Here is a 27,461-nt window from a genome sequence, read left to right as displayed (position 1 = left end):
GTTAAAGCCAAAATGGAGAAGGACAGCTTTCAAAAAATTCCAGTTAACCTTGTCATATGCCTTTTGGAGATCAAGCTTGATGGCCATGAGGCCTGGCTTAGTTTTTCAAGTCTTAAAGCTATGGAGTACTTCCTGGACAATGATTTGGTTTTCAGGTATCCACTTGTTTGAGATGAAGGCTAATTGAGTAGGAGAGATCATTTTGTCTAGCAAAGGCATAATCTTTTCCATCAGGAGCTTTGAGATGATTTTATATACCACATTATATAGGCTAATCGGGCTGAAGTGGTTAACAAAGGTCGGGTTTGATATTTTTGGGACAAGCATTATCAGGGAAGCATTTACCTCTTTAGGCATTGAGCCCATGATGAAGAAGGAAGTCACTGTTTTAACCACATCATTACCCACTATAGGCCAGAGTTACTTGTAGAAGAGAGTTGGAAAACCATCCAGGCCCGGAGCCTTAAGGTCTTGCATTTGGAAAAGGATAGTTTTGATCTCCTTCGGAGTGGGCATACTTTGAAGTATCTCATTTTCTTCCTCGGTAATACAAGGCAGAATCAGATGCTCAAGGTGCTCTGGGAAGCAAATATCTTATTCTTTGAACAAGTTTACGAAACTGTCTCGGAATAAAGTTTTGATTTGGTTTGACTCATGGATCCAGGCACCGTCCTCTTTTTTTATGGCATTTATGTTGTTGTTTCTTCTATGAATAATTGTGAACAAGTGGAAAAACTTGGAGTTTTTGTCTCCTAGTTTGAGCCATAACTCTCTAGATTTTTGCACTTCACTTCTAAGAAGCCATTCAGAGAGTTCCATTTGGAGGGCATTTTCAACTAACTCATTTTCCTGGGAAGGTTGTTTGTCTTGAACCTCCTTAATTTTCTTGAGCAAATTGTTGATTTTGTCCTGGCAGTGGCCAAAAACCTCATTGTTCCATTTGTGAAGTGCATCTCTAGTGGAAGCTTGCTTTTTATAAAGCTCAGTGAAGTCTGACCCTGCTACATTAGCATTCTAAGCGCTTTCAATGACATCGTTGCACCTTTCATCCCTAAGCCAGAATGCCTCGAATCCAAAATGGTCTATGGGTGAAGCTGTCGCTCGGATTTGTGTCTAGGAGGATTGGTGTGTGGTCAGACTTAATCGCTCCTAGATGCGAAATGACTGCCTTCGGAAAGGCCAGACACCAAGAAATGCTAGCCACCCCCTTATCTAGTCTTCTTTTAATAGCCACTTTGCCTTATTTGCCTCTAGCCCAAGTAAATTTGTTCCCTGAATACCCAAGGTCCACTGTATTAAATTCAAACATTAATTCTTTGAGATAGTTTGTTTTTGAGGATCCACATTTGTTGCCTTCTATTTGTTCATCCTCATTAATGATGAAGTTAAAATCACCAATACACGCCCACAGGCCCTGGTGCGATTCAAGTAGAGCAAACAAATTCCCCCAGGCTTTCTTCTTCTTCGATTGATATGGGGGGCCATAGAACCCAATCAGGAGCTAATTGGTGCACTTATCAGTTACTTTGTCAGCAATTATATTCTTATCAAATTCAACCTCATTGATAACCAGGCCTTCCTTCCACATAATACATAAACCGCCTGCACTACCCTTGGCCTCAACAACAATTTTATTATCAAACTTAATAAAACTTTTTACAAATTCCATACGACACTCATTAGCTTTAGTTTCAGAGCGAAAAACCACATCTGGTTTTGCCCCTTTTATTTGAGCCCCAAGGGCTCGAACTGTCAAGGCATTGTAGATGCCTCGACAGTTCCAACCAAGGATCCTCATAGGGAGGTTGGGGTCATGATAAGGCCCGCCTTCTCGGCCATATTATTAGAAGAAGAATTTGCACAAACTATAACATCAGAGCAAGATGTGTTAGAATTAGTACATTTAAATCCTATTGTATGATGCTATGTATGATATAATGTATGACATTATGTATAACTTAATGTTATAATTAATAAAATTGTTTTATTATTATCTAAAATAATGGTAACATGAATATTTGGACATTATCATATAGTCCATGAAATGCATAGTATGCAATTTATGTAATTTAATCACAGAAGATATAGATCACAAGTTCTTTGTAAACTTAGAATTATAGTTCATAGTCGGTGATGAAATTTGGCATTTCATTTGTGAAGACTATAACATATCAACTTAGACGGTTTGTCTTGATCATGGAAGTGGAGACTTCTAGTTGATGTGTTGATATGTTTTAAGAGTTAAGACATATTGAACTAGACCGCTGTGAGATTTATTATTCTTTTAACGACTGTCAAATGAATAATAAATCTCACAACTTCTATTTACATGAACTCTTAATCCTGAGAGAATAATAGATTTGATCTTGAAATGTATGTTGCTTTAATATATCAGGAGTAAGATCTAAAGTTACGATCAGAATCTCAGTATATTGGACGGCCACATTTCGTGCTGATGGAACATATATTCTCAAAATGAAATTCATAATCTCTTAACAGAGATATAAAATATTCCTTCGAGATAAGTTTAATGAATTTGGTTATTCAAAGTGTTAGACCTAACCATTTAGTAAGGAGTTACTAAAGTATATATTTGTGAAATTGGATTTCATAAATAGATGATGAATAACTTAAAGGATTAAACCGGGTATCCAAGAATTAAGATATAGTAATTTTCAAAATGACAGTCTACATTTATGACTTTGTATTACTACGAATATTTTATGAAAGAGGTTATATGTATAATAAAGTCTTGAGATATAATTTATTAATAAGGCCTAGAGTGCAATTATATTTATGTAGTGGTATTAAATATAATTAATGGTAACTTTGGACTTGTCAAGAGTTAACAGAAAAGCCCAAGACCCATTGGAGCTAGAGTACTATTTGTTCCCTTTTGGTCCAACTCCAAGCAACATACTAAAGCCCAATTGGAATGGCCCAAAATGCCAGTTCAATTAGATACAAAGGGAGAAACATACATTATTTTAGAAAGAGACACTATTGTAAAATGATGTGTATGTGAGTGTAAGCCACTCTATTATTCTTCCTTGAAAACTAATTGAGAGATCACACTTTTTGGGCGTAAAGTGAAATTAGAGTGAAGATTAAAAGTGTTCCCGAGTACTTTTGATCTTTAGTTTTGAATTTCACCGCACCAAAGTAAGCTTTCTTGTTTTTGAATTCTGAAATTTACATAGTACATGTTTTCAATTATGAATGAAGTAGATCCGTTAATTTTTCGCTGCGTATTTTTTGTATGCGATACAAACATGTATTTTTTCCAACAGGATGAAGGGTAATAGACAGAATGGAGCTCACCATGATTTACAAATTTCTTCCTTTCCTCCAAAATAAAGAATTATAGCCTGGATTCTGGAATGAAGGTCACTATGACAGGGTTGAAGTACACAGGTTTAGGGCCTTCGACTACTTTCCTTAATCTCTTGGAGAATTGATCTAACTTAGGTCTGGACATCTTTCTTTTTAGTGCGTTGGATTGAGGTTGAGATGATGAGGGAGGATTGAAGGTAGTGTTTTGGGGTAGAGGGTAGGTAGCAAGTGCGTTTTTGGGAGATGGGATGGTATTTTGGTTTTGTATCTTTTGGGGAAATAGGTTAGGATAGTCGCTTTTGATTTGGTTACTGAGTGTGGTAGTTGTTTTTAGGGAATTCAGTCTTGGGCTGATAGGTGTGGGGGCCTCTTGTGGGCTAGCTTCAGTGGGTTGGTTGTATGCAGAGCTTTCTTGGGTGAAAGATGGGCCATGTTGTTGACCTTGGGCTAGGTACGATTTTTGGATAGTTGGATTAAACCCAATTTTGACTAGCGTCAATAGGATAAGATTGTGGGAGGTATTGTTGTCGAGCCTATTTATTTGCTGAGTGGGTAGAGAATGATCCTCAGGTGCCAACTGTACCATATTCTTTCTTGGATTTTCAGGCACAGTCCTTGATGTGTCCTTGCCCATCGAATCTGCAACGTCTTTGCCACCGCCTGAGTAAGTATTACTCTTGAGTGTCCACGTGTCAGTTTTTTGGGGGGGACCACAAGGCTGATTCCATGGTGAATGATGCTGGTACCCTTCGCCGGTTTAACTATGGTTGCTAGAGGTGGGCGAGCTGGCTGGAGCGTTGTTGGGCGTAGCCTCGAGAATTCCCTCAGGAATTTCATCATTCTCTGCTTTAAGCCAAGACCTTGCTGCCTTGAACAAGTTTCCAACAGGGTTTTGGAGCTAAAATAGATCCGATGAGTAGTTTTTCTAATCGTGCCCAATGATGACGCATCAATAGCATAGGTTTGCTATTTTCTCATATTTTAAGCCAATCCACAAATCACATTTATTAGGCTAAGGAAGGAAGATACCTGGGATAAGCGGATAGGAAACATCCATCTTAACTCTAACTTTGTGGAATTTTCTCCACGCACCACCAGAATCTCTCGTCAAATCTACTTCCAATACCGAGCCCACTTTGGATCCAATCTTTCGTAAGTTTTCTTCTATCCTTCAGAGAGTAGGCAAACCATGATTTTGAACCCAGATAGTGGATGTCAAAAAATCAACTTCCTGCCAAGTTAGCTCCGGGATCCACCACTTTAGTATCATATGGCCTTCTCTGATAAACTATGGTCTTTTCATGAACACTTTGTGGAGATCCACTTCATGGTGGAAAGTGAACATGAACACTTCCTTGCTAATCCGTTTGATTTCCATCGAGAAAACTGGTTTCCATGCTTTTGACGTAACTTCTTTGACCATATTGAAACTAATGGTTTTAGTGGTGATGATTTTGGCTAGGAGGGTGAAGTCAGACGGGATGGAGGTTTCTTGGTTTAGAGGGAGCTCTAATTTGATATCCTGGCATGAGCATTTTTCTGTCTTGGAGACAAGGTCAGAGACCTCCATGATGGGTTGGCTCGGGAGGTCTTAGATTGATGACTAAGCGAACCAAAGTTGGGAAAGATTGAAAGGGATGAGGATTGTGGTTGTGATCGGAGTAGTAAGGTGAATGGAGGTGAAATGGAGGAAGAGGGTAGTGAGACTAGCTCAGGAAAAGGGGGAAAAGGAAGGATGTACTATAATACTACGGAGAGAAATTTTTACATAGCAATTTTGCATTTGAAAAGTTATATTTTTATCTTTATAACAAGGCTCTTTTTATATATGTTGGTTGGCTGGTTTTAATATATATATAGAGTCTGTTTGGGATCTGTTTATTTTGTTAAAATTGAAATTTTTTTGCTGAAAGTACTATAAATAAAGGTAAAAGTTAGCTGAAATAGTATACTGAGACGCATGAATACTACCAAAAAGTGCAGTAGGACTCATGAATAGTAGCAAAAATAAACCGAATAGTAAAATAAGTTGGCAAAAATAATCTTGCCAAATAGACATGCATTGAAGCAAACAGAATGCAATTGGAGAATTGGTGTAACACTAAGAGCTGAAATCAACAAAAGAAAATTGGTTTATTACCAAAAACAAAAAAACAAACTTGAATACATAATATCTTCAAAAGGTATTTTCAATAAAATCATTGCTAATTTTGGTATTGGAATACTTAGGTCAACAGACCGATGTCACACAAACGAGAAACTTATACCCTGACTCTTCCTCCTTTCATCCCACAAAAACTTTATATTTGTGAAGTAACTATCATGCTGAGGGTACATGGTTGTTTCGTATGTATTTCATTAACTTGTCAATCATTAAAAATATGGGAGGGTAAAAAAATAATTTAAGTTATGAATTCAAATTAGATCCAATAATAATTTATCGTATATGATTTGTTTTTTTTTTTAGAAACATCATATATGATTTGTTATGAAAGTGTTTAAACATATGGGTAGTAAAAAAAATAATTTAAGTTGTGAATTCAAATTACAACAAATAATTGTGAATGTATTTCCTTATCTCATTCTATTCTCCTATATATATATACATGTGTGTGTTTCTCAAAAAAAAAAAAAAAAAAATTACAACCAATAACTAATTGTGAAAATATTATGAAAATGTATAGTTCTGCAAGGGTCCCACTTTCAAAATTCTATAGATAAACCCCAATTTTCTCTCAAAAGAAAAAGAAAAAGAAAAGAAAGATAAACCCCAGAAAGCTCAAAACCCAGTTCCAGCTTAAACCCCTGAAATCCCAAAATTCGGTTAAAAAACTTATCGTTAAGTTATAACAAATCTCACATTCTCAGAAGCACAACTCTCAACGGCCCAACCAATCTCACATTCACTTTCAACTCTGGAGCACTCCAAATCTTTCATCAAACAAACGGTGTGTTCCATGTCTCAACCCTTACTTGGTTTCATTCTCCATTGTTTTTGACATTATGAAAACCTTAAAGAGTGATAAGAAAAAACAGCAACAAAATTTAAGGAAACTTTGTCGCATACAAAATTCACTTTGTGTGTTTGTGTGTGTGTGTGTGTTGTGTAATGGGGTTCTGTGATTTGTGAAAAAAGCTGACTGATTTGTTTGAATTTGGTCATCTCTGCAGATACCCATGTGTTGAATTAGAAAGAATGGCATCTGTTTCTGCGTTTTGGTTCTATCAAGGTTTGTTTTTTATTTTTCTTGTTACATTCATGAATTTCTTTTATTTTCTTAATTCTTAATTCAAATTTGAAAATGATAATTCTGTTTATTTTTTATTTTATTTGGGTGTATGGTAGACAGAGGATTTCGAGGCGTAGCTTCTGCAGATGGGTTTGCTGCTGGGAAGCCATATTCGAATTATTTGAAGGTTTGTTTATCCATGTTGTCCATACCCTTTTTTTTAATTAATTTTTTTTTTGTGGGTTTATTTAGATTTTATGCCTGCAAATTTAGTGAGAATTATTGTTTTTTTTTTCTTGAAAAGCAAGATTTTTTTAATAAAAAAGTTCTAGCTCATTTGAAAAGGATGAAGTAGCCTCAAAAAAAAAGAAAAATAGTCCAAGATATCAACAAATTGTGAAATTTAATCGTTGGAAGAAATTAAAACATAACTCTTGCCATCGTTTTTATTTATCACCCATTAAATAAAAAGGATAAAATATAAAACAACTACTAGCATGTCTGATGTGATGTGGTTAGTATGGAAGGAACAAAATAGCCGCATTTTCGAGGATGTTGTGAAATCTATTGACCAGATGAAGTCTTTTCTTATCAGGACTTTGTTTGATTGGTCTCGGGCTTGGGGGTTTACGCATTGTACTTTGATTTTTGATTTTCAGTCTTAAGTTAACCTTTCTAATTGATTTGGTTGATTTGTTTTTATGTACTTTGTGTTCATCATCGTGAACATAGAGTACTTTTTTTCTCTATTAATAAAATCATTATTACTTATAAAAAAAAAAAACTACTAATTAATAGTTAAATAAACTCTGTGTGGGCCACATTAGGTCTCCTAATGGAGACATATTTTACAAATTGTACATGGTTCCTAGGGTTGCACCCCTTGTTGTGTTTTATTTGAATTGGTTCACTTGAATATGATAAGTGACAACAATATGGTTTATAATTTGGCTATTTAGCTTGAAAAGCACAAATTCAACAATGTCTTTCTTAATTTCTTGTGACTTATTGGTCCACAAATATAAATGAAATTTGAATTGTAAATTAAACTATAACATGTTTCTTCTACTAACCACAATTCAAATTAAATAAAGCACGATTTGGGACAGACATTATATGCCGGACTGTTTCTTTATGGCCCATATCAGTCTTCATTAATATGTCAACTTTTTCTGTTGGTCAGCCTATGCAAAACAAATACACATCTCTATCTAATCTTGATGTGGAGCTGTAAGGAAGGGAGTCTAGTTTGGGAATTGGTTTTCTCTATTTTGGAAAAGTATTCTTTCCAAGTGTATCCTTCTTTTCTTTTTCCAGGATTTTTCTGTGTTTAACAATTGCTGATAGAACAATAGTTAGAAATTCAGAATCATGCTTACTCAGTATTATACTCTGCCTCTAAAAAGCATTGAGAGTCAAGACATGGGTACTTGTAAAATATAGACATGGCAGGGAGTTGACGATAAACAAAAATGTAATTGGAAAAAGATATAGAAGAAACATCATGTTTTAGTTAATTTATCTAGAATAATATGCTCACAAGTTATTATAATTGGTGTGAAGCAAACCACATGTGAAGATGTAAGAAATTTATCAAGTTTGTTTAGGGCTTCTATGGCTCTCTCTCTCTCTCTCTCTCTGTGTCTAGCCTAGTTTAAATCTTTCTATAATATTATATTGTTTACTTATAGAAATTATAGTTTTGAAAAAGGACCATATCTGACCCATATTATAGTTCTTGTATGTGTCCATTTTCTTTTTCAGAATTTGTTTATGAGTTATAGAATTTGTTCAGCGTGTATACATTGTATACTGGATCATATTCAATGAGTATGTATCAAATCGTAGATGCCAAACTACAAAATATGTTTGTTTTATTTTGAAGATGCTTCATCCTCAAATCACTTAGCCTCATTTTAGTTTTTTCCTTTTGTCTTCTTTTATTGTTTTTGTTGGTATTAACTTGTTTAATGTTCTGTGGACTATCTAGTCATCATTTATAGGTTCATTTCCAGCAGGAACATTGAAAGTTAGACATTGCTTGAATAATTCACAGAGGACTCTCCTACTTCCTTGTGTAAAGTGTGAGCAGAAAGATGAACCCTACAAAGAAGTATCTGTTGAACGTCCACCCTACTATAGCTACATGGACTCGACATCTGGGAAGATGGAACCAGCCTCTGGTGCTCGTGCAAGTATTCTAGGGGAGGAGTATTGGCCAGAAGGCACAGTTAGTCGAGTTAGGGCTGCCAGGGCTCCTGAACCAACTGGTGAATCATTAGGATCTCCATCTTATGGAAAAAATCCTGGCAGTAGGAGAAAAAAGTACAAAACATCGGTTGCTGCTCCTGAATCTTCCAGTGTGAGTTTAGAATCAAGTGATTCACTAGAACCTGAAAGTTCAGTGGACACAACAGAAGAGCCTAAAGATTCCTTGTCTGATTATGTTGTTTATGACACTGAACCTGTGCAAGAAGAAACTGGATTTGATCTAGACAAAAAACATGGACGTCCTCATCCCTTTATTGATCCAAAAGTGAAGAAGCCTATAGAGGATACGCTTACTGGTGAAGAACTATGGTGGAACTGGAGGAAGCCAGAGAAAGAGCAATGGTCCAGGTGGCAAAGGAGGAGACCTGATTCTGAGACGGTTAGTGCAAACATAAAAGGAAAAAAAAATGATGCAACCTAAGTGCAATACTTGATGTTGATTGTGATTGCATTGTGATGGGTCAAAAATGTAACAGAGAGAGAGAGAGAAAGAGAGACAGATGGTTAGTGCAAACATATCTAAATGGCATGTGCTTTTGATATATACCCCAGTGCTAGCTGGTGTGTATTTAATGAGATCAATATTTGGTTCTAATCGAATTTTTTCTCGTCATATGTTTTCTTAAAAATGTGTTTGATTGAGTATACTTAATGGAACCCTAGGAATGTTCTCTACTTATCTTGTGTCAATAATATGTGTTTGTTAAACTATGCTTAATTTAACCCTAGACATCTTGTTATCTTAACTCATTTTCTCAATGTTTTCATAAAGTATGTGTGCCTTAAGGGTGTACTTAATGTGACCAAAGGTCAGATGGCACTAAATAATGTACTGCATGTATACACCCACATTTCATACATGTGAGATTTACCACCACGAGGGATCTATAGGTCAAACCTAAGAGTCAGAATGGCTAGACCATTTTTGAGCTTTGTGATTTACTGGTGTTTTATCAACTCTAATGTTAAAATCCATCCGTTGAATTGGTTTTCAAACTAGATGATCCCTTTTCTGGTACCCTTTCATTAGTGGGTTCTGCACTTTTATGCATTAATTGCATGATGGATTATGTTCACATCAGCATTGTGCATTACTTGGTTGAAATGTGTATGTCACACTTTATACAAAATCCAAGACATCCCTAGGACTCAATAAGTGGCCTTTTATCTTGATTTAGACATATAATAATTTTTGCAGGTTTTTCTCAAAGCAATGGCTGAGACTGGGCAAATAAAACTTCATGGTGAACAGCCAACATTAACTGAAGTTTCTCTTTATAGAGCTAGACGCCATATTTTCAAGGAAGAAAGGTATATCTGATCATTATTTAATTTTTTAAACTTGAATTTTTTTTCCATGCTTCTGCATTTATTGACATCTATACTAATTTTTGGTCCTCTCTCTGTCTATATATAAACATATGCACGTTTGTATTTATATAAACACCCCCCCGGGCCCGCCAAACACACACAATTCTTTTTTTTGATAAGTAAGAATGATATATATATGAAAGGCTACTCTATGCAAGAAAAGCATAGAGCAAACCGGAAAATTACAGGAATGAAAAAAGAAAGCAGGAAAAATACAAAAAAAGAAAACCAAACAGCAAAATAATTACAAAAGAGAAAGAGAATTAAGAAAAGAGGGGAGAATCACTAGCCGTGAGTCCTCAAGCCCAAGACCAATCAAATAGAGTTCCACTAAATGAAGCACGCATCTGATCACTTCACTTATCCAAATCCTCAAAAATCCGTCGATTCCGTTCATTCGAAAGACACCATAGTATGCACAACGGAACTAAATTCCAGATTTGAGATGAATACTTCCCCAAGCAATTCCACCAGCCAAAAAGCAAATCTGGAGTCGATCTAGGTATGACTCATGCCACTCCAAAGGTTATAAAAACAAAGTTCCATAATCGATAAGCCATCTCACAATGAAGAAGTAAGTGATCCACTGTCTCTCCACAATGTCGACACATAATACACAGTCCACAAAATCCAAGCCCCTCAATCTCAGATTATCATCTGTTAGGATCTTATTCCAAGCTACACACCAAACAAAGAAAGAAACACGTCTAGGGACCTTAACTCTCCATATCCCTTTCCAAGAAAAGACAATTAAGGGTGAGTCCCGCAATTTGTTATAATACAACTGGATGTCAAAATCCCCATTGAGCTTCAATTTCCATCTCAACCGATCTCCAACATCCATTGAGGGGGTATTGACTCCCAAGATACGAAGAAAATGCAGCCCTTCCTCCATCTCCCAATCATTAAATTCCCGAATGAAACGAACATCCCAAATTCTTCTATCCTCCGCCCCTTCCCTTGACAAAGAAGCTTCAATAGAAGCCTCCTTGTCAGTAGCAATGCCATACAGCCTCGGGAAAGCAACTTGGAAATGTTGATCTCCATACCACCCATCCTGCCAAAATCTCACTCTATTCCCCAACCCAACAACAATCTGAGTATTTTGCTAAAGTCCTCCCAGCCTATACGAATACCTCTCCACAAACCACACCCATGCACTCCCCTACCTAACTTAGAGGTCCATCCCCCCCACTCTTCCCCAAATTTTGAAGCTACCACCCTCCTCTACAGCCTATTCTCCTCTTTCCCAAACCGCCACAACCATTTCCCCAATAATGCTTTATTGAAAGTAGTAAGTTTCCTTATCCCTAATCCACCATTGGCTATGGGCGCACAAACTTTATCCCATCCTACTAGGTGAGTCTTGTTATCACTCCATAGAAAATCTCTTTGCAACTTTTCAATTCTATTAGTCACATAAGTAAGAATGGTGAATAGCGATAGAAAGTAGGTGGGAAGACTAGATAACGTACTCTTAAGTAACGTTAATCTACACCCCTTAGACAAATACAACTTTTTCCACTCAGCCAACTTCTGCTCAATTTTTTCCAAGATAGGATTCCAAATTGAAGGAGAGTTATGTGAAGCCCCCAATGGCATGCCAAGATAAGACATGGGTAGATTTCCAATTCTGTAGCCCAAAATTTCAGCCAATGCATGCACTTCATCAACCTCCCCTATTGAAACCATTTCACTCTTCTGCACATTAACCTTCGAACCTGTCACAGCCTAAAAACAAAGTAACAACAACCGAATATGCAGAATTTGCTCTACATTTGCATCACAAAAAAGAATAGTGTCATCTGCAAACAATAGATGTGAAACACATTCCCCACCACCCCTCCTACCCTCAACCTTAAAACCACGGATTAAGCTAGCTTCCTCCACTCTTCTCAACATCCTACTGAACACTTCCATCATTATCAAAAACAGCATAGGGGATAGCGGATTTCCTTGTCTTAAGTCCCTTGAGCTACCAAAAAAATCAGCTGGAGATCCATTAATCAAGACCAAGAACTAAACTGTGGAGATACAAGTACGAATCCACTTACACCATTCACCCCAAAGCCCATCCTATTTAACAAATCCAGAAATGCCTCCCAATTTACATGATCATATGTTTTCTCAACATCAAGTTTACATATGACCCCAGGAACCTGACTTTTCACTCGACTATCAACACATTCATTTGCAATAAGAACCGAATTAAGGATTTGTCTCCCACCCACAAAGCTATTCTGAGTTTCAAAAATCAACTGATCTAATACCATTCTCATGCGATTTGCCAAAACCTTAGCCAAAATTTTATACACTCCCCACCAAGCTAATAGGCCGGAAATCTCTAATATTAGAGGTTTCATTCTTCTTTGGAATTAGAGCAATAAAAGTAGCATTAAAAGATTTCTCAAACTTACAATATTGAAAAAACTCATCAAAGACTGCTAAGATGTCTTTTTCCACTACTCTCCAACAATGGTGATAAAAAGCCATAGTAAACCCATCCGGACCTGGAGCTTTGTCCCCTTCCAAGTCGGTTACAACTTGGAAAATCTCCTCCCTCTCAAACTTTCTTTCAAGCCAAACCCTCTCCATATCCCCAATACGGTCAAACTCCAAGCCTTCCACAAAAGGCCTCCACCCCTCAGACTCCCTATACAAATTTTTATAAAACTGTACTACCTGAGCAACTACCTCGGATTCCTCCTCAAAAACCACTCCATCCACCTCCAATATCTTCAGATGATTATGCCTCCTATGGGAACTTGCCACCTTGTGAAAGAACTTGGTATTGTTATCCCCTTCCTTAATACATAACATCCTAGATTTTTGTCTCCAGGGAATTTCTTCCAAAGAAAGAGATGCTCCACTTTGGATCTCAAATCAACCCTATAACATTTCTCCCCATCAGTGAGTCCAAGCTCCTCTTCCTTAGCATCTAGACTTTTCAACTCCTCCAGCAATTGTTTCTTATAACGATCTACATTACCAAACTCTCTATGATTCCACTGAATTATATCCTCCTTCAATGCCTTTAGTTTCTTGGCAAGCACAAAACTAGGTGTACCCACAAAAGAATATCGATTCCACAAAGAATGAACTCTATCCACAAACCCATCGGTCTTCAACCACATATTTTCAAACCTGAAAGGACTCTTCCCCCGCGCCATTCCCCCTGCCTCCAAAACAATTGGACTGTGATCTGAAATGGGATGAGATAAAATCCTTTGAATAACATCTGGATAATGTTCCTCCCAATCATGAGTAATCAGAGCTCTATCAATCCTAGACATCGATGGTTGATCTATACCACTAGACCAAGTATAGCTACCTCCTTTCAACAACAGATCAATCAAATTAAGATCTTCAATAAATTCAGAAAATTTTTCCATGGCCGGAGTAATACGTGTTCCACCCAAACGTTCACTTGGGAACCTTACAATATCAAAGCCCCCAAAACAACACCACGATACCCTCCAATATTGCTAAATACCGACCAACTTGTCCCACGTGTCCCCTCTCATTGTTATCATTTGGACCATAAACCCCCACAATTCTCTATCGTTTTTATTCAAAGAGAGAGAATATGTAGTTATATACTATAATTCCTATCAAGCCAGGAACTAATTAAGGATATATACTAATTGTGATCTCTGGTGGTCTTTTTATCTAGAGATTAGGGTGTCCTAAAATCAATATGTATGGGCTAAAAGGCTCTAGATATTAGGATTTAATGATTAAGAAAGCTTGTTTGGGGATTATGGAGAGTTTTGAGTAAAAAAAACCACAGGAAAAATAAGAACCAAAGGTGCTGTCTAGGGGCTATCAGCTATATCCATGACTGTACCAACTGTCATAGGATGGGAAGTAAGGTGTTCTGGAAATTAAGTAAAAAGGGTGCTTTAGTGTTTGCTTGTACTACAGGGTGCTAAGAGGGTTTGACTCAGTAGAATTTCCATGGAAAGCAACATGGCATATGAAAGTTCCTTTGGGAATAGATTTCTTTGTGTTCTACATTATGGGAAAAGATAATCACTAAAGACAATCTTATTAAATGGTGTAGGTCTCTAGTAAATTGTTGGTGTATGTGTGAGACATGGTGAGTATGTTGATCATTTGTTGTTTTGTTGCTCGATAGCAAGGGAACTATTTGATGCAGGGCATTTCAAGAGGCTGATGACATTTGCAGCCTTGACACAACCTGTAGCGACAGTAGCTAAGTCAGCAGCTAAGTTTCAGCAGCAGTAAGCTATTTCACTGCAGTAGCCACACTAATCCTCTTTTAACTAATTAGTTAGTTAGTTGGATGATTCTTTAAGCATTGGACAATAGGATATAGACACTTGTCAATCATCTAGAAGGCTGCCAATGCCAAACAACTAGTATAAGTACCAGAACGTAAGCACTTTGTAAATCAGTTTTGGCTATTTATTGAAATTAAGCCTTGAGAGCTTTTCTTTGAGAACTGTGTTCTTTGTAGAGGTGCCTAACTACCTATCAATTTTTCTAAGCATCTCACTTTCCATCTAGTTCTAAATCATATCAGCCCATCATACTTCCCTGCATCACTGTCAGTGTTTATATTAATAGTTTTTGGGGTGGGATGGGTGATTCCAAAGAAAGTATGTAAAGTGCTTCATTGCTAGCATCATGGTCCTAAAACTTTTAGGAATAGAATATGGAATATGGCATCATTGTGCTTGATATGGCATATTAGGAGAGACAGGAAGAGGAGGATATTTTAAGGCTAGCTATATTGATAAATTACCACTTGTCCCAAATGTTTACTTGATAGAACATGGGGAATTTAATCATTTAACCACAATTGTAATGCTCTTTTTCATGTGTGGAAACAAGGTTCAATATATGGAAAATTTTAGTTTTTTAAGTGGAAGGTAGAATGGAAACAAGGTTCAAACCTCCGAAGCATGGGGTGTGGGACTCGGGTGCGGGTGCGGGTGTGGGACTCGGCAATTTTTGAAAAAGTAGAGTGCGGTGGGGTGCGGTGATTAAAAAAATATTAAAAATATTTTTATTTATATTTTTAATATATTGCTAAACATACTTTTTCACATTATATAAACATATATCAAATTTAAGAATAATAGTAGATAATAACTAAAACATGATGTTCATAAATGTAAATACAACCCACAAGTTTGAAACTAAAACATTCCATAAATTAAATCAACCCACAGTTCACAGATTCACAATCACAAATCACAATGAGTAATAACTATTAACTAAATAAAAAATCAAACCCAAGTGACAACATTATTACATTACAGCTTATATAAAGATTAAAAAATATCATATCACACTATCACAGACACATTGAGTGATAGTCAGAGCATGTGAGAGCTATGAAAAACAAAGATTGAAACCTTGAGATTGATACCTGAGCTTGAGACTTGAGAGTGGGTCGCCGGGTGAGAGTGAGATTGTGTGAGAGTCTGAGAGAGGGGAGACGGAGAGCAGAGGCAGAAAGCCTTGACGTGGAGCACGGAGACCAGAGAGTGAGAGAGAGCTGAAGATGAGAAGTGAGAACTGAGGTTTGAGGTATAGGGTTTTGTTGTTTTTGTCCAAATGGTGCATTTTGCACCTATTATATATATATGTGTGTGTGTGTGTGTGTGTGTATAAATTTCGGTCAAACAGTGTGTTTCGCACCTTTTGTTTGTTTGTTGTTTTTTTTTTTTTTTTGAATTTCGGTTTGAATTGGCCGGTTCGGCCCGAATCGACCTGATTTCGTGTGTGTTAGCCCGACTTGGTGCCGCGTCGGCGCGAATTGGAGTGTATTGCACTGAGTAAAAAGAAAAAAGGGACACGGCACCGACTCGTAGGCAGCGGCGTCGCCCGCCTCACCCTCTGTTGGGCCGCGTCGTATGCGGGTTCGGCGGCCGAAATGCCGCGTCGGTGCTTCATAGGTTCAAACTTAAGACTACCTACTATGATACCACGATAAATTTCCACTTGTTCCAAAAACTTAAGCTAATAGAATGTACACTTAATCATTTCACCATAATTGTAATATACCTTATGGTACATAGTGGGCAATTGGTAAACATGTTTGAAAAACATTTGTGGCTAAAGTGAGGATATTTACATGGATGGTTGTCAAGAAAAGGCAAATAGAACAAGTCATGAGAAGGTAGGGATGGACCTGCTTGAGGATAAGAAACATTCAAGTAGGATGGCTTGCCCGTGCACGATGATATCCATATATGTAGTTATATTAATTTATTACTTATTATTATTGATCAATTGGTGTAGAGGTTGGTATATCTATGATCAATTTGTAAAGTTTCCATGGAAGAGTATTAGGAAACCCGGAGTTCCTCAAAAGTTGCCTTCTTTGTTCGAACTGCATCCTTGGGGAGAATTTTTAGTTTTTAATAGCAGATAATTTGAGGAGGAATAATATAATTTTGGTGAGTTGGTTTTGTATGTGTAAGAAAGACAGGGAGACAATGCCTCATCTGCTTTTGCATTGTTCTTTTGTTAGAGAATTATGGGATATGGTGAGTTGGTTTTGTTTGTGTAAGAAAGATGGGGAGACAATGACTCATCTGCTTTTGCATTGTTCTTTTGTTAGAGAATTATGGGATATGGTATTGGGGCTATTTGGTGTTCACTGGGGGATTCCTAGGGATGTTGTAGATTTATTAGCGTGTTGGCAAGGCTGAGTTGAAAGCCATAGAAACAACACAATCTGGAAGGCTATCCCTCACTGCTTGATGTGTTGCATATGGCATGAAAGAAATGCTACAATTTTAAGGGGTGTTCACAGTCTATCTTAGAAGTAAAAAATGCAGTTCAAACACTATTGGAGTGGATGATGGCAATAGGAGCATATCCTTTTGATAACTTATTAGAATTCAAGGGTCATTGTGCTCTAGTGGGTCCCACCTCACCTCCACCTTGTGCTCACAAGTGGAGGAGTCATTTGAGCTACAGCTCATGGGCATTTTGCACTACATACTTTTAGCAATAAAATTTTCTATTTCAAAACAATTGGACCCTTAAGAATAGAAATTTATGAAGCTTGCTTTCTTTTCTTAAAATAAATGTTTTCTTTGTCCACTTCAACAAGATAAAAACCTTTTTAATTTGAAGTGCTTGAGGGCTTGCTTTGAGTTGAGTTGTAAAATATGAAAGATTGGTGTTAAGAGAGAACAAAGGAGAGAGAGAGAGAGAGAGAGAGAGAGAGAGAGAGAGAGAGAGAGAGAGAGTTAGTTTAAGGCTTAATCAATTAGTCCCTCACCTGAGCATATAATTATTTTGTGATATAGCAAGATTTCAAGAATAGCCCTACACTTATAAAATAACAAACTAATATAAAAATAATAAGAGCAATTCTCACACCTTGCTTGCTCGCCCGCAATGTGCCATACCATTAACTAATGCTAACTTTCTTTTTATTATAAAAGAATCTGGCAAGTTTGAATCTTTCTTTGCTTTACATTATTTTTCTAAGGTGGATGGGAATGAGGAAGATAAAGTTGTATGGGTAGCTACCTGGAGTGGTTCTTTTGAAGTGAAGTCGTTCTATTCAATCTTATCTGATAGAGGTAATCACCCTGTCCCTTGGAAAAGTATTTGGAAGGTGAAAGCTCCTACTAAGGTAGCTTTTTCCACTTGGACAGCGATGAAAGGGAGGATTCTAACTTTTGGTAATTTGAGGGAGAAATATTTGTGCTGTTATCAGGTGTTGTATTTGTAAAAATGATTGGGAATCGGTGGACCACCTGCTTATGCATTGTCCTTTTGCCTCTGATTTATGGTCCTTTGTATTTAGCTTGTTTGGTATTTCTTGGGTTATGCCTAAACAAGTCGTTGAGTTGCTTGCTTATTGGTTTAGAGGTATTAGGCTACATAGGTCGGCATCTGTTTGATATGTTATTCTGCAGTTTATTATGTGGAACATATGGCAAGAATGAAACAACAGAATCTTCGAAGGGGAGGATTGTTCTATCATCGAGTTGAAGCGCATTTTCCTTCTGTCTTTGTTTGAATGGAGGACTGCTTTGAGTGGTCTTGACATACCCGCTATTTTAGATTTTGTAGATTTATGTAATTTTGGGTAGACATTTGCTTTCCTAGTACACATCCTGTGTGCCAAGGAATTTGCTTCTTCTTTTCTCATTTTTTCAATAAAGTTTTTATTTATCGATAAAAAAAAAAACACAATATACAACACACAATTTTCTTCTACCATAAGGATATTTTCCCCCCATTTAAACCTTCCTCTACGTCATTAGTTAATCTCCTAGGCCGCAAATCTGCGATGTTCTTGAGTTTGTTTTGGTTTTTTAATAAAATTTTCATTGCTTATAAAAAAATACTTATGCTCTCTCTCCTTCTCTCCGTTTGTTGTACATATTAGAATTTGGGCAAGAGATGTATGTCAACTGAAATCGTAGTTCATACTCTTTCAACATGCCTGCTAAATGAACCCTGGTTTGAATGATACTTTAGGAGATGTAAGCATGGAAGTACAACAAACCTAATTGCTGATGTATGCAGCTTAATTATCTCCCGAAGTAAAATTAAGTGAACTTTAGGAAATGTTTAAATTCTTATGTCTATATGTTAAGCCTTTGTGCAAAAATTTATGCAAGTATCTGTGCATTAGTATGATGCTTGATATAAAGAGTGATAAAAAGAAATGAATCCATTTCTGCTTGCCGTGCTTTCTCTATTTTGTTAATTTACAATTCCTGATTGCTTGGCCACCTGAAAGTTTTTTATCACAAACAATTGCAGTTGTATTGTTATTGTTATGAACGAAGATACTTTCTTGGTTTTGTAGGCTTCGAGCTGAACAAGAGAGACTAGACAGAGTAGGTCCAATAGCATACTACTCCGAATGGGTAAAAGCATGGAAAAGGGACACATCACGCGAAGCTGTTCAGAAACATTTCGAAGAGACTGGTGAAGATGAAAACACCCAACTGATTGAGATGTTTTGCCATCAAACAGATCGAGAGTATCGCATAATGATGGGGACTGATGTGCGTCTTCGTAGGGATCCTCTAGCAATGCGAATGCGGGAGGATCAAATAAAGCAAAGTATCTACTCCAAAGCTAATACTTTTGTGCGTTATTTCTATGTTTTCACTTTTTAATCGAATTGCTTGATCATCTTAATTTCCATATGAATAAGTACAAGTTCTACGATTTTATGATTGGGTTTATTGTTATAATAAACATCTCCGCTTTACCTCCCATTTAAAAAGCAAAAATCCCACTTCTTGGGCCCCACTTAGGGTGTTTGGGCCTACACATGAGGGAGAGTGTTAGTACAGTGGATAAATAATTAAATTCCTCCCTTTATAATAGTATAAGTTTTTGGGACAAGTGGTAATTTATCAATATATATATGCTTTGACACAGTATTAGTGTCCGTTTGGATAACTTATTTTTTGCCAGATTATTTTACTATTTAACTTATTTTTGCTACTATTCATGGGTCCTACTGCACTTTTTGGTACTATTCATGAGTCTCATTATACTATTTCAACTAACTTTTACTTTTATCTACAGTACTTTTAGCAAAAAAATTTCAATTTCAGCAAAATAAGTGAATCCCAAACAGACCCTTAGTCTGTCCAAGTGATATTTGTTGATTATTTTAGTCCTCTTTTTCCATCTTCAAAGTGGAGGCAGTGTGGGGATTACAATGGCTTTCCTTCTGGTTTGATGATGTTAATATGGCATATTTTCTTTGAGATGTTACAAGAATCTCCCTCAAGGTTAGATGAACTGTAACAGATGCGTGCTGCAGTTTGCTGCAGTTAACCATCCGTGAAACCATTTTGTTTTCCTTCTCCGGGTTAAGCCTAATAGATCGTACATCATGCTTAGAGTAGTACCTTTCTCGTTGTCCAAACTATCAAAGTTAGACTATGGAATGACAAATAGACCCTTCTTTTTTATGTGACTAAAATTAAAGTGAGGTTTTATTGTAAATGGCATATATAAATTCCATTTACCATTTGATTATGAAAGGGAAGTTGCTGTGGTATTTAAACAAGGGGGAAGATAATTTGTAAAATCACTAAACCTGAGCGATTGCAATTTCCCCTGAAAATGGATGTTACCTTTCCACCTTTTTGTGTTTAATGCATCGCCTACTATATGTGTTTCTTTCTTTGTAAGTCAATATAATAAACATCCGAAACAACGCATCAAGATTGTTTTTGATGCTATATGCAAAATTAATTAGTCGGTAGGCTGGGAGCTTTATCAGTATATTGAAAAATATTAGAAGTGTAGTTAAGGAGAGTGAGATCCTAAGTTCTGTTTCAACTTGGTTCCTAGGACTTTGAACAAAAGTGCTGATGTGCTGGTTCAATGGGCATCCCGTTCAATTTTTTCTGGCTGTTTAGTTGCTGAGACTCTCCCAGTTATTGTTTCTGCTGTTGTTGCTCTTGAGAGGGTCTCTTCTTGTTGTCCTGTGTATTTCTGTTCTGTTGGTTTTAATGAATTTTGTTTGAGAAAATAATAATAATAATAATAATAATAATAATAATTATAAAACATCCGTTTGCATGGATTCTTCTGTCTTATTTCATTTTTCATCTCTTCTATATTGTCATGTAATTGAACTACAAATTTCAAGTTTGTGCTTTTCTTCCATAATCTATCATGGTGCCTTATACAATGACAGTCACCATTGCCTATGCATATTTTATGCCATTAACCGTTCAAAACTGTCAGATTTGATTTTTAGTTACAATTATTCTGTTAAAGCAACAAAGCTGAAAATTTTCATTCCATTACTCTTTTTCCATATTTGTTTTATTACGTTCTGGTAATTGAGAACTCTGTTGGGGTTGCAGTATGGGGTGGAGATCCTGTCTATCCAACTGTGAACTACATTCAAGACCCTGATGAAGTGATTGATTTCAGAGGTCCAGATTTTCATGAACCCACACCCAATATGCTGGCTCACCTGAAGGAGGTAAACACTAAGTTCAAATTCATTTTCTCTCTCTAACGCTATAGAGAGGCTTATTGTCAGGCAGCAAGTCATCATATTTCATCAATCTTTACGACAGTCTAATCATACTCTTAATAAAACAAATTTTCAGTTGCTGAACTGGAAGGGAATAATTTTTTGTCTTCTTTGGGTGACAATGACACAGCTCAATGTTGGAGCATTCACCAGATAACTGGAATTTGTAGTAAATTGACCAGTCTATGGCTTACAGAGGGTTGTGGAAAGATTGATAGGTCCATGGACTAAACTTGACAAATTACTGACAACTTTAACTTTCTACCATCCAGTTACTTGCTGGGTCCTTGTACTAAATTGATGGGATGCTTTCTTTTTGGGCTGTCCCAAAATAAATGATTGTTTACAAAGCATTTATCCATTTACTTGCTATATTATCCTTACATTTGAACCCACCTTTCTTGGTCGACCAAAGGCATTATAGGAGATTTTTATGTTTATTTTGTTTCATTAAAATGCAGGCCATTTGCACAGTTTGTCTATTTTCGGACAGAGGGAGGATTAATTTTACTTTTTATTTGTGCATGGTTTTAATTTTCTCATTTCTGCAATAATCACTTCTGCATTTGGGCAAATTATATGGGAAGTATGCTGAGAATTTCTAGCACTTACCACCTTCATTATATCCAAGTACCAAGTTAAAGCATAAGTGTGATGTAGTTTAAGAAATATCCGATGTTCCCTTAGATAATTAGAATGACAGGGAAAGGATAAAAAAATGGGATGGATGGAATAAATGAAAACATAAATGGCATTTTATGTTTTTTTTATTTTTTTTTATTTAAATAGAGTTTCCATCAAAGGCCTGATGTGGTTGTTCAATCGAGAGACTGTTTGTGTGTCTCAATAAGTAGGATGTTAAATATTTTCTACAACACCTGTGGTTATTTGTCTTATGTTAAGTTCTAAAGTTTTTCCCTCAATTTTACTAGCATGGCAAAATCATATCAAGGGAGGAGCTTGAAAAGATTTTAGCAAAAGAGAAGACTGAAGATTTTGAGGTTTGAAGCTATAAACTTTACTTGTGTTGATTTTTGTTTTGTATTTTAAATTGGGTAGACTATTTCACTAAGATCGAAACCGTGAATATATATGTAGTATCTAGTGACATGTAATTTATTGTTGTCCTTCAAGTTGTTCTTTACTTGTTTAGGCTTTGCTTTGTTCTGCTTTAAAATGAGCATTTGGGAGAAAAATACACGTTCCATCTCTTTTCTATGTTAAGTTTTGTCATACAAATGGCTAGTTGGAGGTTGACATTGGAGAATGACTGATCATCACTGATGCAGGGAGCATAAATACATGTTTATTTTAATTTGGGTTTTTTTTTAATATAAAAAAAATTAGTAAGTCAATTGTATTTTTACTATTGGTCCATAAGATTTTATTATAGGTTTTATTAGCTAATTAGGTTATTAGTGTTTTATTTAATTTCCTAGAGTCAAATTTAATTTCATAATTTAATAATTGGGCTTTTACCCAAGTCAACTAGGATTAGGTATTAGTCTTGGTAGTTGATGTATGCGTGCTATTGTTCTCCAATGGGAATAGCCTGATTTGGTTAATGAAATTTCTATTGGAATTTCTCCAGTGGCTTGATGTTGATTCTAAGCAACCCAAGGTGCTGATTCCTAGTTTTTCTATCTCACTTGGTTGTAATTTTGTGTTGCTTCCCATCCATCCGGCAACCACCATTGCAGTTCTCTCAGATTATATTTCTCTCATTGAACTCCTCTTGTTTCAGGCCCCATCCATAGTCTCTCTCTACACTAAGGCAGTCCTCTATTTTTATTTTATAGATAACGTAATTTATTGAAGAATAAAGACAACACATACAGGATGTATGCTAGAGACCACCATAATCAGGGTGTAGAGAAGAAAAAGAAAAAGAACCCAATGAAGGCAGCCATGCAAACAGAGAAGTAAGAAAAAAACATCTTCAGTTCTGGAATAGTTCTCTCTCTGTCCTAAAAAATTGTTGCATTTCGTTTGCGACAAAGGCACCACATAAGGCAGTGAAAGACCACTTCCCATATTCTTCTATTTCAATGAAGCCCAAAACAACCTCACCAAGAAGAGAACATATCCAAAACTCTTAGTGGCATAACCCACTGAACCCCAAACATGCTGAAAACCATACTCCACAATTCTGTAGCTATAGGGCATTGAAGCAGACGGTGATCCAGACTCCCTAGAGTTCTTACACATATAGCATCATTCTGTTACAATAATTTGTCTTTTCCATAAATTATTCACAGTTCTCTATTTTTTTAAGGAACTCTCGAGTCACATGAAATCACATATCTTAATCTGGAATTCAAGGAACTTAAAATTTTCTCAATTAAATGTTCTCTATTCCAGCTTTTTTGTGGACGTAGTTCCTGGAATATGTGGTTTGTCTGCTATTTTCATTTTAAATCTCTTCAAGCTTCTTACAGTATTAACTATACGAGAGGAAGAGAGGTTGAGTAATATTCTTGATACGTTTGATGGAAATAGGATCTAATAGTAGTCCAGTGCTTAGTTAACTTGTGTTTGTGTCCATTGTTGATATTTTTTGAGGGTGCATAGGATCCGATTTCTTAATCATTTGGTTTTCTAATTTGGCCGATGAATTGATCTAGTGAGGGTGGTATTGTCTTTTTGATGAGAAAGACAAACAACAGAAAAAGGATGAGATATTAAAGTGTAAGCCCCTAATTCTGATTACATTTTAAATTATTTTATGTTGAAACGAAGCCCTGGCGCAACAGTTCTCTCTGTATCAGTCCTTTTCTTTTTCTTCCATTTTAGATATTGCATTGGGGAATTTCACTCATCCATGAGTACATTTTGGCAACCTAGTAGAGTAATGTTGCTACTTGACAGACAATCTGATTAAACCTGTTGTGCATCAAACTCTTTTTTAATTAGCGTAACCTTGTACTAATAAAAGTGTAATATGTTTAGGTGCATTTTTAAATTCCATCTGGATTTTCACAATAGTGTTATGAGTTGTGGCCTTAAAAAAACCATCTTACATGGTCTTTGATCTAGTATATAGAAGGGTAGGCTTTTTTGGGAATTTTATTTTTTTGGGGTGGGGTGGGGTGGGGTGGGGTGGGGGTGTCTACCACATTTACGAAATGGTGCAATGAGTGGACCATCCATACTAGTTATCTATGGCGTCAATTCCTCATTACCATCCAGCACTTTTACCTTTTATCCGTCTTTTCATTTTGAAGAACATCTGTAATGTGAAATTTCTTGCCTAACTTCAAAGTTGATACAATCATATATGAAATTGTTTTCAATTGATAAAGTTATCTATCCAAGAATCATTTGACCTGTGATGGATTTTGATACTTGAAATATTATATAAATTGTTTAAGTATGTTAATTATCAAAAAATTAAGAAATCTCACTATAAGGAAATTTTTTTGAACTTTATATAGCTTCTGACCTTAAACTGTTAATTGTTTGACTCTTGAATATTTGCAATACACACAGGTAACAGTTATGGATGATGCTATGGCACAAGCTGTTGACATTGGTGAAGATGATGTAAGTTTCATTTCTTCATCTTTCCTGATCCTTCTCGTCCATCTTCAATTCATGCTGACGCCCTTGGTTTTGATCAGAATTCTAAGCCACTAATGGTTGTTCTTTAAGTAATGTCATTCCCTTTTTGACTTATTTGCAATAGGATGGAGAGGATAGTGAAGTTGAGGTTGAGGTTGAGGTTGAGGAAGAAGTGGAGGAGAAAATTACACGCAATTGGAGTGTCTTGAAAGATACTCCTGAGCTGAGCAAAACCAAGGTGATTTTTTTGTATTTCTGTCCATCCTTCATTCTATCCTGTTTCTGTTGCTGGCTTCCATAGTTTATGGTTGATATTCTGAAATTTTAGAGCACTAACTTGTGGACGATACTCTGCCTCTCATATTGCTCTTTGTTTAACAATTCTCTTTCATTTCAAGCTTTATAATCTGGTCTGTTTTTTTCCTTAAAAGTTGAAGCGCAAACCTAAGGAGGAACCCTTGTCGCTGGAAGAAGCCATCGATGATTCCGAAAACTTGACTGATTTTCTACTGGACTTTGAAGAAGACAACTGATTTTCTCAAGTCTCAGAAATAGAGAGTGAGGTTGAAAAGTACTCTAGAGCTTCACAAATTCAAGGTGATTTTTGAAATTTACAAGAAGTTGAAATTCTCTCAATAAAAAATTTTATTTTTTTATTTTTATTAAAAACAGAGAAAAACAATTTACTAATAATATTTTATGAATTATTCTACTGCTACATTTCACCAAATATATGCTTAGAGTGTTCACTATTTCTCATTGCGTAAGGTTGATAACTTGTTGTAAAGTCCTTATTGAGAATAAGGTTGATGAAAGACTTTAAAAAGGTAGTACTCAATTCACAAAGCTATTTCTGCAGGATTTGGGAGAGGTTAATGAAAAGACTTTATTCAGACAATTTAAAATACCACTAGATAAGATCCTTACTGAGTATCCTTATGATCCCACTTAGTCCTAAAAAAACCGTTAATTATTATGGATTAATAATTTGCTCATTATGTCAAAATCATATTGCCTTTTTATGTCATTATCTTTGGATTCACACCCCCCCCCCCCCGCACACACACACACACATAGAATGAAAGAACTTTGAAGGTCTTATTTTAATTAAAATGCTGTGCTATGGACTGCTATGGGGTAGATCATGGGATTGGTTCGACCAACTTGGTCTTGAGTATTAAAATAAGCTAAGGGCGAGGGGCCTAGGACATTGCTTCAAGCTTCTCTAAATATTTCTACTTTTTTCTTTTCTTTGGTTTTTATTTTCTCACAGCCAAGAGCAAGCTGCAAAGGTTTTCTTCTTTTGGACGGATGAACTCTCAAGGGAAGGAGAGGGGGATTGTAATCAATGACCTCCATTAGAATATGGGTTCAGCCGGTCAAATCTGGGCTGTGATCTGTATTGTAGTAGCTCATGTCCTAGAAGTTTGTTAGAAAATGGTTAATGTCTTAATGGTATGCATGCAACCAATTTGGATGTAAATACTCTTTTTCGCTCATGGCTTGTACTAGTATACAGTACTTATAGTTTATGTTGGTTGTTTTTGGGGTCTTAGAATAGTATATATCTATGTGTTAGGTTGAGTAGAAGTTTGTTGAGTTCATAACTAGAGTGAGAGATGAGTACTCTGTCCCACTTTTATATCATTTCAGTCGTTTATGAAAGTGAAATTTGGTTCCAAATATTTGATATGATGCGGAGAGAACTTGTGAGGTCCTTTTTCTTTATGTTGTCACGGGTCAAGTGGTTGTTCAATGGTCTTTGAACTCAGATTCTTTTAGGAGTGAAGCCTAAAACTCTTGCCAATAGATCTCATGTTAGCTATTACTTGTGCACTTCGAGCCCAACCTACACACAAGACACAGGAAGAAGTGATGGAGTACACTAACTTGCTTTTAGCAAGGTCAAACAACTGTGAACCGCAAGGCTTAATTAACATATTTGGCAAAACCAAATTAACATCTGTTGCAAGCCCAAACTAATAACATATTCAACAATTTCAAATTAACGTGTCAAGCAATAAGTTGGAGTTTGTAAATTGAAATTAAGAAATGAGGCACAAGAGAGAGTGAGTTAGGAAGGGACAAGAAATTGCTACAAATACTTTCTTGATGAACGTATGTTTTGGGATTGTGAAAGGATGGTTAGGAAGAGAAGTTATTGTCCCATCCTTATCCAAGTTCTTGCTCTTTTATAGTGCTTAATGATCCTTTGATAAGAAGACATGTTACATATACTGATGGATAATCAGAAACCTTTTTATCATGAGCGGTAAACTATATTCATTCAAGAACTTGTTACATTTTATCCTTGGCTTACAAACTCAGTTTATGCTAAAGTTAACTTGTTTTTAGCCACAAAACGGGAGGTTTTCCTATGTTATGAAATGGGTGGTTTTAAGTAGGATGGCAACCCGTGAGGTAAGATCATTAGTGCCCCATCCCGTCTTCAAAGTGGGGGAAAACATATGTGGGATAGTATTAAGGGCAAGGCGGGGCAGAGATGTTTTTCAATCCCTAATGAAGTGACTTCAATTTTAATAAGAGTAATGGGAAAGAAAGGCAAAGGGAGATAGTGAAAGTGTATTGTAATAGAATATTATCAAATAATTAAATAATAAATAGGATATAGCATGTGTCAAAGTACATGCATGGATCAGTGGTGGCTCTAGGAA

General features: G+C 36.2%; 1 protein-coding gene across 1 annotated transcript; it reads left to right on the top strand.

The window, feature by feature from the left end:
• The first annotated feature begins 6,076 nt into the window (after nucleotides 1–6,076).
• Nucleotides 6,077–26,471, top strand: LOC142633438 (protein PLASTID TRANSCRIPTIONALLY ACTIVE 12, chloroplastic). Its single transcript, XM_075807680.1, has 12 exons — nucleotides 6,077–6,281; nucleotides 6,505–6,563; nucleotides 6,680–6,750; nucleotides 8,554–9,213; nucleotides 10,033–10,145; nucleotides 19,018–19,277; nucleotides 21,050–21,171; nucleotides 22,158–22,226; nucleotides 24,715–24,768; nucleotides 24,911–25,024; nucleotides 25,218–25,383; nucleotides 26,060–26,471. The coding sequence occupies exons 2-11, from the start codon at nucleotides 6,530–6,532 to the stop codon at nucleotides 25,317–25,319; spliced, it is 1,599 nt and encodes a 532-aa protein (XP_075663795.1). The 5' UTR covers nucleotides 6,077–6,281; nucleotides 6,505–6,529; the 3' UTR covers nucleotides 25,320–25,383; nucleotides 26,060–26,471.
• The last annotated feature ends 990 nt before the right edge of the window (nucleotides 26,472–27,461 follow it).

The sequence above is a fragment of the Castanea sativa genome, chromosome 5 (assembly GCF_040712315.1).
Source record: "Castanea sativa cultivar Marrone di Chiusa Pesio chromosome 5, ASM4071231v1".
Classification (NCBI taxonomy): domain Eukaryota; kingdom Viridiplantae; phylum Streptophyta; class Magnoliopsida; order Fagales; family Fagaceae; genus Castanea; species Castanea sativa.
The sequence above is the reverse complement of the archived record's forward strand: the minus strand, read 5'-3'. Positions and strand labels throughout refer to the sequence as shown.

Coding starts and splice junctions, on each gene's coding strand:
- LOC142633438 (XM_075807680.1), top strand. CDS start 6,530: ATGGCATCTGTTTCTGCGTTTTGGTTCTATCAAG. Junction 10,146..19,017: donor CATATTTTCAAGGAAGAAAG/GTATATCTGATC, acceptor TTGGTTTTGTAG/GCTTCGAGCTGAACAAGAGA. Junction 22,227..24,714: donor AGAAGACTGAAGATTTTGAG/GTTTGAAGCTAT, acceptor CAATACACACAG/GTAACAGTTATGGATGATGC.